Source organism: Meriones unguiculatus, chromosome 7, assembly GCF_030254825.1.
Source record: "Meriones unguiculatus strain TT.TT164.6M chromosome 7, Bangor_MerUng_6.1, whole genome shotgun sequence".
NCBI lineage: Eukaryota > Metazoa > Chordata > Mammalia > Rodentia > Muridae > Meriones > Meriones unguiculatus.
Window position 1 is genome coordinate 30168759 of NC_083355.1, and position 16691 is coordinate 30185449.

Consider the following 16691-nt stretch of genomic DNA (forward strand, 5'->3'; position numbering starts at 1 on the left):
AGTAAAAATGACTAGTTCTCACCCAGTCGAGTGTATATGGTACTTGGAGCAATGCCAGCTGGAAGCCTGGAAATCTAAGTAACAAAAATGCTTCATGGAAAATGTATGCCTGAACATGTGTTATGCTTTCAGTTTCCGAAACACTCCAATTCAGTATTACTTCAGCCAGTACAGACAGCCACAGCAGCGCCATCGAGCCAGAGGCTGCCGCCCTTGCCCAGCAGTCGTCCAGGTACAAAGGGCTTTACACTTTGCGTCAAATAAGCAAATCTGTGAGAATGACTGAATCTGCCAGACTATTAACCAAAAACAGAGGCGAAATGCCGAGAGCTCCTTGCATGTGGAAGCTGCATGTAACAAACTCAGGGCTGACACCGTTTTTGACTCACATCAGATTGTAAAAATACTTGTGCTGAACTCAATGCTGTACTTGTTTATTTATACTAAAATAAACAAAACTTTAGTTGAGGTCTGAAAAATCTTTTTTTTTTTTTAAATATAGAGTCCTAGGACTTAGTAGTATTTGAACATTATGTTTTGGTTGTATTTATTAAAATCATACATTTAAAATCTAAATTAAATAGTTACAGTAAGTAGACTATTAATTCTATTCATTGTGCATGCTCCTCATAAGCAGAATGTGTAACTTACTGGTCTTTCCCTCCCCCCCCCCACCTAAAGTGACAACAAACAATGATCTCCAGCCACCCAATTACTACGAGGTAATGGAGTTTGATCCTTTAGCTCCTGCTACAGAGTAAGTCATTTATACAATTATTAATTTATGTTTTGTTGTGGTTCTCTTTGATGACAGAGCTAACTGAGCTTGGTCATTCATTTAACTTTGTTTAGCTCTTGGAAGAAATTGATTGCCTTATTTAAAATGATTTATTGGGTTTTATGGTGGCTATTGCTCTTGATGGCCTTATTGTTCTCAGCCTGTGACTGAAAAAAATACTAGGGTAGCACTTTAAGAAATAAGCAGAACCAACATTCTGCAGAGATTGGAGGCAAGGCACTATTCATTGCTGACATGGTAATGATACATTTTAAAACTGTTCTCCCAGAACTGGATCAAGACATGTGAAAGAACTTTTTGCATTCAACATGTCTGATAAAATTATCCTTAAATGACTATTAATGACTATTAATAGTTAAAATTGTTTTGTAGCCAGGCATAGCCATATAGGACCCATATACTTACAGCACATAGGAGACAGAAGTAGGAGGATTACAAGTGAGGCCAGTGTAGGCTACATGGCAGAGCTCAACCAAAAGGAAAAGGAAAATGCTTTTAACTTGAATTCCTTAAGGTACCATCACTTAATGTTATTTGCAAAGCTGTAGATGGGACAGTAAGCACATTATAGGGTTTTTATTTTGTGTTTTATTTGCTCCATGCATGTCTGTGTACCACATGTGTACCCTGAACCTGTGGAGGCAAGAGGGCATCCAATTCCCTGGAACTATTAGTATAGACCATTGTAAACCTCTCTGTGGGTGCTGGGAATTGAACCTAAGTCCTCTGAAAAATAGCCAGTGCTCCTAACTGCTGAGCCATCTCTCTAGTCCCATATCATAGATTTAATACCCTCTTTTAAGTGACAGATTACCTCCCTCCCCCATTGTGAAAAATGCTCAAAACAGGTTTTTGGAAATCACCATTCAGACTGAAGTCTGTAGCCTGAAGTCTGTACCTGGTCTCCAGTTGTATTTTGTTTGATCTATACAGAATTTAAAATGTACATTTTAAAAGTTAATTACCAATAGTTAAGAACTAGTATAATCAAAACAGTCAGTACTTCTGAAGCTTTGGGATACTGTAGAAGTACCAGGCTTGCATTCTTGTATGCTAGCAAAGGCTATGGTTGTGAGGAATAGCTGTCTCCTGTATAGCATATACTCTGGAGTTCACCATGGTCCACTTGACTCATGACTGCCAACAGTCTAGCACGTGTAAGCATTTGATAGTGTCACTGTATTTAAGCCCTTAGAATAGACAGCTATTTTGGCATCATTTATTAGTAAGCCTTAATGGACACAGGAGACCTTCCTGCCCTGACATGAGTGCTGGGATTATAAGGCTGTACCACAACACCCAACTGCTAAGCACTTTTCCTAACTCGAGGTGACGAAATTTCCCTAAGTCAATGCTTAATAAAGTAGCTATGTCACTGAACATATTAGCAGTTAAAGAAACTGGTACTTAAATTCCATGTCCAGATACATCAGGTTCCTGAACATATTCCGATTAACTAACAGCTTTCCTTTGGTATGTCGTGTTTAGGTGCCACAGGTGAGAGGCTTAGTAGACAACCTGTAGAACTGATACCCTGAACTCTTCCTACCACGGGTTCTTGCTTTCTGGAGACTTGAGAGCCTCGGTTCCATTTTAGGTCTGATTAAATCCAGGAACTTCTAAGGAAAAGCGTAGACTCTTGGAAGTTCTGGAGTTTCCACACTGGTTGGCCAGGAATCCTAGGCCAAGAATTTTCTTTTCTTCCCAGTGGGACATATATTTATCATATGTTTATCTCCAGAATACACACAATTCTCTTGTTGAACATTTCCTATACATTGAAGGCAGTGACTATCTCATTCTGAACAAGACACTCTCTCTGTTCTTATAAACTTTAAATGTAATGTGGAGACATAAGTTAAAAAAACTGGCAGGCAAGTAAGTATTTGTAATTTGTGCCAATAGTAAAGGATACAGTGACTAGAGTGTGTATAACAGGAATAAGTAACATAACTGGAGGCTAGAGGGGAATCAGAGGAGGTAGCATGCTGGTTTTTGCCACGTCTACAAAATAACTTAAATAGAAACCCAGTAGAAAGTTTTAGCACATTCACCGAACTGGAAATGCCAACATGAAGAATGAAGAAATAGGGACCTATTGCCAGATGTGGAAACTTAACCTAGGCATAGCTATGATGAACACTACTCAAAGTACAAAATAGGCCAAAACCCCAAAACTACAAGTTGGATTAAGTTACATGGAAATGGTGGTTTTATTAAAAACCACTTTAGTGAACTGGAGACAGAAGCCACAAATTAATGTTAAAAAGTGAAAATGAAAATACAATAACTTTTAAGAACTTAAAATGTAAAATGTCTTGGGAATTAAAAGAGCATTAAGGTAGGTTCTAGTAGCTATGGGATGAGAGACTGCACAGGTAAAAAAAAAAACAACACTGGAGTTACGGAGGGTTAGAACTTAGTATAGAAGCTGAAGATTTGGAAAAGAGGGCATTTGCTGAAGAGGTGTTTGAGAAGACAGAGGTCAACAGGACCATGGAAGGGCAAAGCACATGAAGATACACTGGAGGGACTAAGAAAGGACAGTGAAGTTTCCATATTAAGAGAAGCAACTTTGTAAGACATGAGTTTTTTTTTCTGGAGAGGTACTAAGATTAGTGGTTTAGGGAGGGTAAAAGGTAAAATTACTTTATTGAAAGGTAAGTCCAGACTTTTTAGAAATATTGTAAAATTTATGAAGTTCTTTGGTTTGTTTCATAATGCTGTTATTTTGAAGATTTCCCCAGCTGTATTTTGTTACCATTCTATATATGAATGCCAGCTTTGGGAACAGATATTTTTGAGCTATAAAGATACATATTAAAAAACTGAGGGAAATTATTAAAAATTATAATTTATTAAAGGTACAAAAATGACTAATATAAGCTAAAGGCTTCTCCCAAGTTTAGACTATAATACAATGTTAAATAAAGTAAACTTAAATTTTTAAAATATTTTAAAATTCAGAGCTATTATTTTTAAGTTAAAAAAAATTGAGCCAGTTTTCCATTAAAATAAATTGGCTTTTAACAGGCATAGGAAAGAACTCTGACAGTAGATGTTTTATGTTTGAATAAGCTCAAGGATAAAGATCTATGTTTTTATTCACTTAGAATGCCTAACCTCCCCAAACAGTCTGTATTTTGGTTCTGCTGGTGGTGATACAGTATTTTGAAAGATGTGTAATTTTTCTGCTTTGGTGGCTTTTTTTCAGAGCTGTTTATGAAGAAATTGATGCTTACCACCACAGAGGAGCTCAAAGTAATAGTGACTGCTGAGGTAAAAGATACCAGCTCATGCAACTTAACTTCCATGTAATTTCAGTGGAATTATCACATTTTGTATTGAATTCTATAAGGACCATATAAGTTTGACACTCATTTTAGTATAATACCAAGTTCCTCTCAATTAGTCAGTGATAACCAGTATTCACTAAGAAATACACCATCCAGAAATGAGGCATAGAATTCAAAAGTTGGCTTTGTTTATATAAGTATTAATGCTAACAAAAACAGATGATCGGTAGAAATTCCTTGTCATTTTAAAGCATCTCTTATGGCTTCAGAGTGCAGTCCATACCTGCCAGCTAGACCAACATTCCATCATTAATACTCCTACACCAGGTGTCCTATTTATACACTACTGGATGCCTGGTCTCCACTGACCTGTTCACTTTTTATTCTCTTCACATCTGCAACCTTCGAAGAAGTGCATTCCAGCTTTTCCTCTACTTAACTGTGTGGCTTTCCAGTCCTTCAGGGTGTGTGGGAAATGGGCCAATGTCTTCCCTTTATTTCAGATGGATAATCTGAGCATCACAAAGGGCCAGCTCTCTAAAGCAGTCCCTGATCAACCCTCATCAACTGAGGCCTGACGGACAAGACCTGCAACAGTGGACCACCTCTCTGCTGGAAGCTTCAACAAGAGAGTTAACACGTCTGGGCTAACACTACTGTTCCTGACCGTGGCTTGGGATTTCAGGAGAACCTGGTTGTAACAATTTTAACAACCAGCAGAATGAAAACTGCCTGGTACTAGGCCAACTGGTTAGACTGTAGACTCATGTTGTGCAGGCAATCCTACGAATACAAATCATGACACATCTATTAACGGTACTTGTAGATCACTTTACTACAAGGCATTGTGAACAGATGGGGACAAGAAATGAGGAAGAAAATGAGTGCCTTCATTTAACTGAATCTGAATGTAGAAGTCAGTTTGCACTTGTTTATAAATAACACTTTGGTTTAGAACTGCTTTAAAGACTTGATGACTTGTTTAATTATGTTTCAAGTGCCTGAGTAGGCCACTGTATCAAGTGGCCTTTAAGTATAGTTCTTTATAATGTTAAAACATTCTTGCCTTTTATTATATTTTACATTTTGATTTGAAACAAAGACTACTGGAAAACAGAACTGTGCATCATTCACTTAAAATTAAATTACTATTAATTTGTCAGAGTTGTGCTGTTTCTGTTTTGTTTGTTTTTTACCTCTAAGAGCTTTTAGGTCAGTCTTCACAATTTCATTCTTAAATGATAATAAACTTGGAATTATGATGGTAAATGCTAGCACAGACTATAAGGTGTAATTCTTCTGTGAGATCATGATACCATCATTTCCATTATCTATTCAGTACTCTGAATAAAATAGCCCTCAATCTTAACAGAAAAGGCCACGCTTGATTAGGAATGCAAACTTGGAGCAAGCCTTAGAGCTTAGTGACTCTTCTTCCACTCTGAATTTTTAAAACTGTCGACTCGGCCAAAGATGCTCAACAGGTGAAGGCACTTGTTACCATGTCTGACAACTTCAGTTTGATTCCTGAAACCCTCATGGTAAACTATCTCCCACCGCATTTGCACTCACTACTATACTATGTGCTGCAGTAAGGGTTCCAGTCACAAAATAAATTTTAAAAACAAAATAAATAAATTTTAAAAAGTGTAAATAGTGTTGGTTTATACTGAAGGCCAACTGCCTTGTTTGGTGATAAGTTCCAGCCTATGAACTAAAAGAGTTGGGCATACTTTCTTTTTCTAAGTTTTCAGATACATTATTATACGTATGAAGGGCTAACACTACAGAAGGCAACTATAGAATTAAGGTGAACTATTAAAGCAGCTTATGTATGAGTGTAGGCAGCCAGAGCATGCATACAAAGGCAAGCCCCCTGGCTCAACCTCCCACCTCACTGTTGTAAGAACTCTGGGATTAAAGGTGTGAGCTACCATATTCACTCCTTTAAGGCTGGTTCCAGGAATCAGAACTCAAGTTGTCAGGCCTCTGTGGCAAACACTTTAACCCACTGATTCATCTCCTGGGCCCTAGTGCAGTCTTTAATGTCACATTATTGTACACTGGGGAGTCGTACGTTTACAGGCTTAGTGAACAACATTCATATTCTATTACTTAAAACAGAGTAATATTCATTTCCTTAAGGATCACCACAGGATAGCAGCATCTTTTCACCACAGACTGAGTTTCGAACCTGTTCTCTCAGTCATAAGTCGGTTATAGAAATGAAATGGGGAAGAAAGGTAAAACCATTTAAAACACAAGGTTTCAATATACATTACTGTACAATATTTCTCTTCTGAGAAAGTACAATACATGATTTTCCAAAAATCACAAATATGAAGCAGGTCTTGGAAGCTACTTCAGTTATAGCCTGGAACTGGCAACTTGTGCCCTTCCTTTGCTTCAAAAAAAGTATAAGAAAGAGTGATGAGATCGACATTCACCATTCTTGGATCTTCTGCAAATTCAGGATCAATGTAGAAAAACACCGGCATATCTACTTCTTCTTGTGGATTAAGCCTTTGTTCTTCAAAGCAGAAGCACTACAAATTATAGAAAGATACTCGATGAATAACAGTCTGACTCTATTACTTAAAACAAAGCAATATTCATTTCTTGCCCTTAAATGCCATTATAAGATAGCAGCATCTTTTCATCGAACACTGAGTTTTGCTTTAAGGGTTAGAAGCAACTTAATTCTAATCTTAGAAACAAATAGAGTAGCCAGGTGTAGTGGTGCAGCCCTTTTATTCCACCTCTTGGAAGGCAGGTGAGTCTCTGGGAGTTCAAGTAAGCCTTGGTCTACACAGAGTTCCAGGACAGCCAAGATTATTACATAGATCCTGTCTTAAAACAAACAAAAGGAACAAGCACTACCTAGAAGGTGCAGGCAATGAAAGAGTTTTAAAAGGCTTTATATTTGGACAAAATAAGTACTGACTTCAGCTTTTATTTTTATTTTTTCTGAAACAGCATCTCAATGTAATCTAGGTTGGCCTAGAATCTATGCCATATCTGCACTGGCCTCTACCTCATGGCCCTGCTCCCATCTCAGCCTCCTGAGTATAGATTATAGGCATGAAGCACAACACCCAGCCAAAATAAAGTTTTAGAAATTAAAAACATTTAATTCATATTAAGCAGCTTCTCATACTTTTATCATAAAGTTGACATTCAGTTTACCTGTATTTTATTGAAATACTGTCCGGCTTCAAATGGTATAACATTATATGTAGAAATTCCAATTACTGGTTTATCAGTAGGATTCTTAGCTTTATAAAATGCCAGTGCAGTCTCTCCTGGTACCACCTGTTTCAGAAAACACATGTTAACTGTAATGCCATTCTTCCTTCTGCTAAATTAAGAATCATATCATTTGCCTATTAATTGGATTATAACACCTAACCTAATGTAGTGTGAAAATTACAAGCCTATCTTAGTTTTAGACTGTATTTGCTTACGTCAATAAAGAATCATAGTTATGAATGTCCCTGTTGGTTGTCTGATGTTCTTCAAACAAAATTCTACAGATTAGTTACAATGTGTCCAAGGACAGGACAGGCAAACCAAAATTCAAGCCCAACTACTTTATAACAGTTAAACCTGAATGTCATGATTGACAACTTTTTGAAGGATGCTAATGTCAAACTTACCTTAATTCTGAATAACTTAAACCATAGTAAAACTGACTGAACAAAATCTGTTAAAAGGTGTTAATACCCTGAGAAATTAAAACACAAACAAAAACAGCAACCAAGGCTGTAAAAGTTGCCATTGGGCATTATGCCACCTGTAACAATTCACTATCATCCTGTTTACTGCCATGCAATTTGAACCACCATGCAAAACCGTAACTTACAAAATACTAATGTGATTTAGGTGATGTTTACTGAACTGGACAGGCACTCTGATTTATAAGGGTTTGTTAATAATAGCCTCAAATTCTCAAACCAGGACTGCAATTATTGTTTGCCTAGCACATACAGGGCCCTTGGTTCACATTTCAGTATTCTCCCCCTCCCTCAAATTACATTTTTTTTTCTTTTTGAGGGATAGAAATAATTCTGATAAACCAGTAAATTACTTTTTATTATTACCAATGATTCTCCACATTTTTCCTATTATCATTTATACCAGAGTAAAAGTCAGGAAACTATATAATATGACCAGGTATTGCTATTAGTTCAACATTAATGACCAAAAGATTCAGTCATCTTTTAATCATATGATGATAAACACATGACATTGTTCCAAGTTGATTCAAAGTTAAAGTATAGTGAGCACCATACATACTCAATGCTTCTATACATCTAATTCGCTTAGATCTTAATGCCATAGTTGAATATTTTAAGGGGATATAAATGTTAAACTGACCTTAAATCCAATTACAATAAGCTTACAAACAGAATAAAACTGACTACATAAAACTTTTAAAAATCAAGAAAATAGCAAGCCAGGCAAAGCTGAGGCAGAACCACAAGTTTCAGACCAGGCTGCACACTGAAACTCTGTCACAAAAACCCCAAGTGTTTTGGTTACATTTAAATGTAAGGTCCTATTAAAAAGTAGACATTTTTAAAGCACTAATCATTGAAGAATTGTGAATTACAGAGTACAAATATTTTAAGTGTAATTATTCATGGGGTGTACTAACATCTTGAAAAGAGCTCAGACAGGTTTGACAGTCTAAGTGATGGACACATTAGTCACTTACATATATCTCTGTTTGCTGAGGTCTGAAGTTCCACTGGAGACTGGCATGAACATCAGCGTTGAAAGTGACCTTAATGATCCGATCCTTAACAGGTACCATGTTTTCAACCTTGTCTGATGAGTGCCCGGCCACTGCCGATCCTCCAAGTCCAGTAGTCTAGAATGAGACACTGGGTACATTAAGCAACAATTTTAAGATCTCCACTTACTAGATAAAAGTAAAATTTGGAAAACAACTGAAAGTTCTACTTGGAGCCAAGCTGACCATTTCCTGTAACTGTATCAATGGTTTACCTATATTTGTAAAAGTAATGTCTTTTCAGAAGTGAGTAATTTTAAAAATCAGATTTTGAAAACTATTGTCACTGAGAATATAGTAAAAATTTTTAAGTCGAACTTTCATTAAACACAAGTCCCTTCACTGTTAGTATATTTTAAATAAACTATTATTCACTTAAAAGAGGAAAAGTTTATCCAAACCTGGTCATTTCAACTATATCACAGAAATATCTAACTTTTCCTTATTCCCATGTATCCTTTTCTATACCATAGTTTTTATACTTCATATTAGTTCGTAACTATATTTTTATAATCCGCTTTTCTGGGGCATCATATTTTCCCCAGGTTGGTGGGTTAATATTTAGCCTTTTATCCTTAATCACCAGTTAATATGAGTACCTAACTTTTCTTTTTTTTTTTTTTTGGCTACCCAGCCAACTACCATAAAACAGTAATTTACAAAAGAGTAAAGAGTAAATTGTATCTGACGTTTCTTCATTGCCACTATTTCCTTATTGGATATGGGGGGAGGTGTTGCTTCCAAGATATTCTGCTGCTTGAGGTTACCAGAATTCTGATTTCCAGATAACTTACCTTTCCTATACTAGAAATAAAACACCAAATTTGAGGCTAAGAAAATACCCTAAGAACCTACCCTAATAATACTTTACTAGGTTTCTTTCGCTTGTTACAAATGTTACTTATTACCTTCATTTAATTTCTGTCAATACTGGTCAAACTGCACTTTAATCCTATAAGATAAATCGCAGGGCAAGTATTTTAACTTATTAAACAAGTATATGATTCTGTAAGAGATTGAGTTTTAAGATAAACTTTTTTTTTTCCTACAGAATTCAAGTCAGTTGAATAAAAAGTAATCTAAGTGAAATATCAATTCCTTATATATTCCTGGGACACACGTTATTAAAGTTTCTCAAGTTCGGGGCTTAAACTAAAATAGACGAAAACAGGTAGAAAACAAGCACTAAAATGATGTTCTGGGCTCAATCACCAGATCTATTAGTGAGTACCATAGTTCCTTTTAATTATATTTTAATTTGCTCTTAAATGGGGCCATTGCATGGCTTCCTATATTATTTCTTGCTCTAAAACTTGGTGACTGCACAAGTAACAGAGCATTCTTTTGAAGACGGCAGCGTTTTAACTTGGAACTTGGTTTTAGGGGTTACCCTTAAACCCAGCCTATGAACGTTACACGGAGGAGCGTCTGTTACTTCCATTTCTGTCATTACTGTCACCTTCGGTTGGACAATTCTGTTTCGGGGGGCGGGGCGCCCTGTGAACGCTCAGGTCTGTGACAGCCTCTCTCACCTCTACTCCCCCAGGGCCGGGGGATAACCCTCTGCGCTATCAGGTAAGCTCATTCCTTCTGAGGCGCGGTACCAATTCCATCCTTCCCGAGACCCGCGGGTTGTTCTGTGGTGACCTTGAGCACGCCCGGCCTGGAACCTCGGTGTCCCCGTTCCGACCGCAGCCCCGCGGGGTGACGGCGCGGGTGGGCTCGGGCCTGCACCTCGTCCCTCCCTACCTGGCAGTAGAGCCGATAGAGGGGCACCGCGGCGTAGGAAGCCCCCAGCATGCCCACGGCGGCCGCGGCCACGTACGTGAGCACCGTCTTGTTCCGCCGGCGCCACTCGTCCTCCTGCGCGCGCTGGAAAGGGTTGCTGCTCCCGGGACGCCTCGGCGGCTGCGGGACGGAACCCCGGTTCCTCCCGCTCGGGCGCGTCCACGTCCCGAGCCGCCTCGGCCCCCGCTCCGCACCTCCGAGGGCCTCCCACCCGGGCCTAAGAACCCGCTCTGCAGCCTCCACGGTCCGGCCAGACCACCCAGCCTGGCACCAGCGCCGGCCACACGCCGCCACGATCCTCCATCCCGGACACCAGAGCCCTCCCATGACCCCCCGGAAAGAACGCCCGCCCGTCGGGGCCGCTAAGCGAGATCTCGCGAGACCCGCCCCGTCTCGCGGTACCCGAGCTGAGCCCCGCCGCTGCCTTGACTACCAGATTCCACAGGTAGCAGTCGGGCTACGGAGGCCGGGTGGCCAGAAGAGGGTAAGTTCGCGTTTCTGCCAGGTGGCTGTGCCTCGCGCTTTGTTTCCCTCTGAGACTTTTTAAATTTACTTTGAGGAGAATGCATTGGGGCCTTCCGCGTGCAAGGTCCTTACTAGGGATGGTAACCCCCTCTTCCCAAACTCCACCAGCCTTTGTCTCGACCTGGCGGCCCCCAGCGGCAACTCTCCCGCGGGGCTTCCACTTGGGGCTCCGTGACCCCTTGGCTGACCGCCTCTGACCTGAACTCAGGCAACCTTCCCTCCTTGAGGAACACTTAACTTTGCGGTCCGCATCCCTCTCCTACGCTCTAGACGTCCGCATGTTCCCTGCCCATAGGCAGACGTCTACCACTGCGCTCATGTCCCCTTTAGCTATTTCCCCAGCAAAAGCATCCAGTCGGAGAGCCGCTGGCAAACTGAAGTTTGTTGAGAGCAGAAGGACCAGGATGTGAGGGCCTTTAAATGATTGGCTGAAGGAGTAAGGGTTTTCATCTTGCAGACAGAGACCCCTGGGGAAATATGCTTAAAAAAAAAAAAAAAAAAAAAAAACAGAAAAGAAAGCTAAGAGCAGAATCTGAGGTTAAACATTAATGAATTTGCTGTAATCTTATCCTTACATAAATTGTATTTTATTGTAACTTCGCTGTAATCTGATGGCTTAATTTCATGAGTGGTTAAAAAATGTAAAGTGAATTTCCCATTGCTTGAGGCATAGTAAGAATTTTATGAAAGTTAGGTCTTATTTCTTTTCAAAAAATGTTTTTGTTAATTCCTTGAGGATATTTTACTCTGTGTTTTTGATTATATTCAACCCCCCCACCCCTTCCAGGCGTGTCCCAGATCTACCCTCACCTCCCTCTCCACTCACCCACCTTGAGTCCAGTCTGATGGCCAGCTCCTCTTTGATGTGCCAGCCTTTGAGTGTGACTGATGTACCAGTGGTCACACCATTAAGGAAAACTGACTTTCCCTCTTCCAGAAGCTATCAAATGCCAACATCCTCTCTCATACCCACCTCCATATAACTAGACCTTGTTTCTAATATCTGGAGTGGCCCGTAGAACTCTCAGTCAACACTTCTTCCTTACACTTTTACTGAACCATAAACTTTTTAATTTGCTGGGCATCATCCAAAAATAAGTCAGGCGCAGTTACTTTTGTTATTGATTGCAGTCTCTAGTGATGGACTCAGAAAGCAAACTTGTAAATAAGGGAATTTCGGATAACAGTGTAATTAAAGTAGCTGATGGCATGAAGACATTGAGAGCGACAAGGAAGAGGGATTCTGAAGTTCTGTCTCTGTAATGGGTAAAATAAAGTCTTCCTAGAGGTGACGTATGAGCCTGTAACTCCTGAATGGCGGGAAAAGAGCTACCAGGAAACAATAATCTCAGGCCATACACAAGTCCAGAGCAGGAATAAATTGGATTGGATTAAAGAGTGACAAAACAGGGTCAGTGTGAACCTTGCATAATGAGCGGAGCTGAAGCTGGAAGGAAATGGGGTCACAGCAGGTATCCAGAGACTTGATACTACAAAGCCATTTAAGCCCCGTATAAGGGAAGCATAGTGTTAGAACACAAGAGTGATTTGATTTGATTTTAGTCACAATGAAGGAAGAATAAGATGTTGGTCATATGGTGAGAATGACAGGGGAAAGGGAAAGCAGAAGTGAGGAGGCAACTTAGTAGAAGTCTAAGTGGAGACAATGGCCTATAGTAAGTAACCAGTTAGTGGTCACAGAGCCACTAAATTGCAACGCCAGTAAAATCCAGTTATTTTCCGGCTCTAGTCAGTGTCTAGTATATCATTCTAGTACAGTGTCACACTTTCATCTTGTTATGACAGTGTTTGGCCACCCTTTCTCTCTGTATGTACCTTGATTCTTATACCACATTGTCAGATTTTCAGGATAAGACCTCTCATATTTTAATTTTCTGACTCAAAGTCCATACTACGGGGCTGGAGAGGTACCTCAGAGGTTAATAGCATTTGCTATTCTTGCAGAGAACCTGGGTTCAGTTCCCAGAACTCACCTAGGGACTCAGAACTGTCTCTGTCTCTAGTTCCTAGGGATCTGATACCCTTTTCTAGCCTCTTCGGGCACTGCACACACATGGTACACACATACATACAGACAATGTACTTGTAAATTTTAAAAATCCTATGCTAACAGTTGCTTGAAGCCAACAGTATACTGCCTTCAATTTTTTTTTTCCCTCCAGGTATTTTTCTCCATATTATTCAAAGTAGTTTTATAAATATATCTATAATAGACTTGTAATCATGAATGCTTTTATTTATTAATTGAAAGTGAATACCTAACCAGGGATAACGGTTTATGCATATAATCCCAGCACTCAGGGAGGCAGAGGCAGGCAGATCTCTGTGAGTTCAAGGCCAGACTGGTCTACAAAAGTAAGTCCAGAACAGCTAAGGCTACACAGAAAAACCCTGTCTCAAAAAACCAAAAAAAAAAAAAGAAAAAAGTAGATATCTGAGGTATAGCAATTTGTTTTTATTTTAATTTAAAAAGTGTTTATTTTTAATATATTTTTTATTTATTACAGTTTATTCACTTTGTATCCCAGCTGTAGCCTCCACCCTCATCCCCTCCAAATCCTGCCCTCCCTCATCTCCTCCCATGTCCCTTCCCCAGTCCACTGATAGGGGAGGACCTCCTACCCTTCCATCTAACCCTATCAGGTCTCATCAGGACTGTCTTTCATAGTCTTCCTCTGTGGCCCCCCCTCAGTGGGAGGTGATCAAAGATCCAGCCACTGAGTTCATGTCAGACACAGTCCCTGTTCCCATTACTCAGGCACCCACTTGGACACTGAGCTTCCGTGGGCTACATTTGTGCAGGGGTTCTAGTTTCTCTCTATGAATGGTCCTTGGTTGGAGTATCAGTCTCAGAAAAGACCCCTGGGCCCAAATTTTTTGGTTCTGTTTTTTTCATTGTGGAGCTCCAGACCCTTCCAGGTCTTTCTATCTCCCCTTCTTTCATAAGATTCCCTGCACTCTGCCCAAAGTTTGGCTATGCATCTCAGCATCTGCTTTAATACCCAGCTGGGTAGTCTTTCAGAGGCCCTCTGTGGTAGGCTCCTATCTTGTTCCTTGTTTTCACCTTCTGATGTCTATCCTATTTGCCTTTCTGAATGAGGATTGATCATCTTACCCCGGGTCCTCCTTGCTTAGCTTCTTTAGGTATACAGATTTTAGTATGATTATCCTATATTATATGTCTAATATCCACTTATAAGTGAGTATATACCATGTGTGTCTTTCTGCTTCTGGGATAGCTCACACAGGATGATCTTTTCTAGTTCCCACCATTTGCCTGCAAATTTCATGATTTCCTTGTTTTTAATTTCTGAGCAGTATTCCATCGTATAAATGGAGGTACAGCAGTTTGATAGCAGTAAAGTGATATAGGTCTTTCTAGATTTCTCTCTTAATAAAATAAAATAGGCACCAATCCAATTTCTATATGATGATATAAAATTGTAAAATGACAGCTCATATTTTATAAAAATGTTTCTGGATGATAAACTATTCAATTTCTGATTCTCACTTTGAAATAATTTAAGTTATATAAATGTTGCAGAACTAATAAATGTTCCACTTATCCTTCACCTAGTTTTCCTAATCTTTTAAAATCTTTGTACCATTTGAGAAGAGAGCAGACATACGATATTTTGGAACTGTAAACTGAATACTAATATGAGTGTTGACTACAAGAACACAACACAGCCATCAAAGTCATGTATTTAACATTAATCCAATATTACCACGCTATTGCCTTGGGCCACCATAAACACTTCAAACTAGGTTACTCAACAGTATTATGTTTCTAGAGGCTGAAAAACCAAGATCAAGGGGCTAGCTAGTCTATTTTCTCATGAGGGTTCTCCCTTACTTGTAGTAGCCTCATGTCCCCGCATATGGGGAAGAGTCTGCAAGCTTGGTGATGCCATTCTTGTAGGCACACTAACCCCATCTGACCCATCAGTTGTTCCACCTTTGTGATCTCGTTTAACCTTAACAAGTCTTTAATCTGGATAGAGCTGCACTGGAGCCAGTGTTTCCACATGAGGATTTTAGGGAACATGTCCTTTCAGAACTTCACATCATGGTGTCCATGGACACTGCTTAACTTTATACCACTTGTGCCAGTTATTTCTAACTTAGGCCTAGAATCCAATCCAAGAAGGCCCCTTGTTGTCCTGCCTCTTTAGTTTTCAGCAGTCTGAAACAGTTCTTTAGCCTGTCTATGTGGCCTTGATATTTTTTAATTACCAGCTGGTTAATCGGTATAGTGCCCCTTGGTATACGTTTATGTGAGTTTTGTGTGTGATGCTTTCTCGTGGTTTATGAGCCTCCATTAGAAACACAGCAGAAATTATGGGCTCATCTCATTGAATTTCCTTAGGAGTCACATAGTGTCAACTTGCTTCGTTACTCATGTTTTTATCTCTTTACTGAGATGGATCTTCAGGGATTTGTTTGTTTTTATTTTTGTTGTTTTGAATCTGCCAAAGAATCCCAGGCTGGCTTCAAACTCACAATCCTCTTGCATCAGCCTCCATCACTGCAGTTACAGATGTATATACCACCACACCTGGCCAAGTCTCTTTATTACAAGGTCATGAAAAAAATATGTTATGGTCATTAAGAATCAACTACTGTATGTTGTGGGGAGAACTACTGGAATTATTGGCAGAGTGTTACTCCGTTATGCGTTCTGATTTGCTTTTGTGTTTATGTCAGTATAGACCCATGAATTCCTATTCTAATTAAGTGTAAAATTTACCTTTTCCATGCTCCTCTTGCATTTTTTCCTGCTCTGACCTTGGTATCAGCTATTACTGCAGGAGTTTGGCTTCCTTTAGGGGAGAGTGATACTTAGATAAAAAGCTCGGGAGCCAGAAATAGTCATCATTTCTTGACCTTTTCAACATGGAACTAGACAGTTTGTGTGTATAGAGTTACAGTTGTGTATATGTGCCCAACACAAGAAATATGTCTACTTTTTTTTTTAATGTATATAGTTAACTGTTAGTTCCCCCAGTACATGAGCAAATCACCATAGCAGAGAACTTGGCTGAAAACATCTGAGCTTTCTTCTGCCTGGTATGCTGACCCAACATTTGGGGTACCATCTAAAAACTCAGCAGGACAAAAGAAAAGAGGGCAGAGTCCAAAGAAAAGTGACCAAAGTTATACTGTTCAGCCTAAGGCAGTTTTGAAGAAATAAAGGTGATTTGGAAAGAGTTTGGTTTTGAAAACCTAGTCCCTTCTACCCTCTTCCAAGCTCAGCCTCATTGAGGCCAATCTCCCCATTCGAGAGATGAAAAAGAAAACAACAACAAAAACCAGAGTATTGAAGTAATGTGTGTAAGTATATGCAGGGGGGGTAGTGTCAGATGACTCCATGCATCTTGGTATTTTTCTGCACCCTGTGCAGGAAAGCAGCTAAGCTACGGACAGTGGTAACAACAGAACACAACCATTTCTGTCCCTGTATCAG

At 39.6% G+C, this 16691-nt stretch overlaps 3 protein-coding genes across 7 annotated transcripts in view; 2 read left to right on the forward strand and 1 right to left on the reverse strand.

Annotated features, from left to right (window-relative positions):
• Positions 1-5257, forward strand: part of Tom1l1 (target of myb1 like 1 membrane trafficking protein) — a 42087-nt gene extending 36830 nt beyond the window's left edge. For both annotated transcript variants that reach the window (XM_060386985.1, XM_060386986.1), the window contains exons 13-16: positions 133-232; positions 682-757; positions 4014-4078; positions 4599-5257. In XM_060386985.1, coding sequence (XP_060242968.1) covers positions 133-232; positions 682-757; positions 4014-4077 — 240 coding nt within the window. In that variant the 3' untranslated portion in view covers position 4078; positions 4599-5257. The remainder of the gene's footprint in view (positions 1-132; positions 233-681; positions 758-4013; positions 4079-4598) is intronic.
• LOC110559651 (cytochrome c oxidase assembly protein COX11, mitochondrial) lies at positions 3636-11065 on the reverse strand. Its single transcript, XM_021655182.2, has 4 exons — positions 10640-11065; positions 8813-8968; positions 7282-7407; positions 3636-6641 (listed from the first exon to the last, which is right to left on the reverse strand). Exons 1-4 carry the CDS (start codon positions 11003-11005, stop codon positions 6459-6461), a joined length of 831 nt encoding a protein of 276 aa, XP_021510857.2. The 5' UTR covers positions 11006-11065; the 3' UTR covers positions 3636-6458.
• Positions 11066-11072: 7 nt separating this feature from the next.
• Stxbp4 (syntaxin binding protein 4) overlaps positions 11073-16691 on the forward strand; it is a 144259-nt gene continuing 138640 nt past the window's right edge. For all 4 annotated transcript variants that reach the window (XR_009592844.1, XM_021655186.2, XM_021655188.2 and 1 more), the window contains exon 1: positions 11073-11162. The gene's annotated coding sequence lies outside the window, so the exon portion shown is untranslated. The remainder of the gene's footprint in view (positions 11163-16691) is intronic.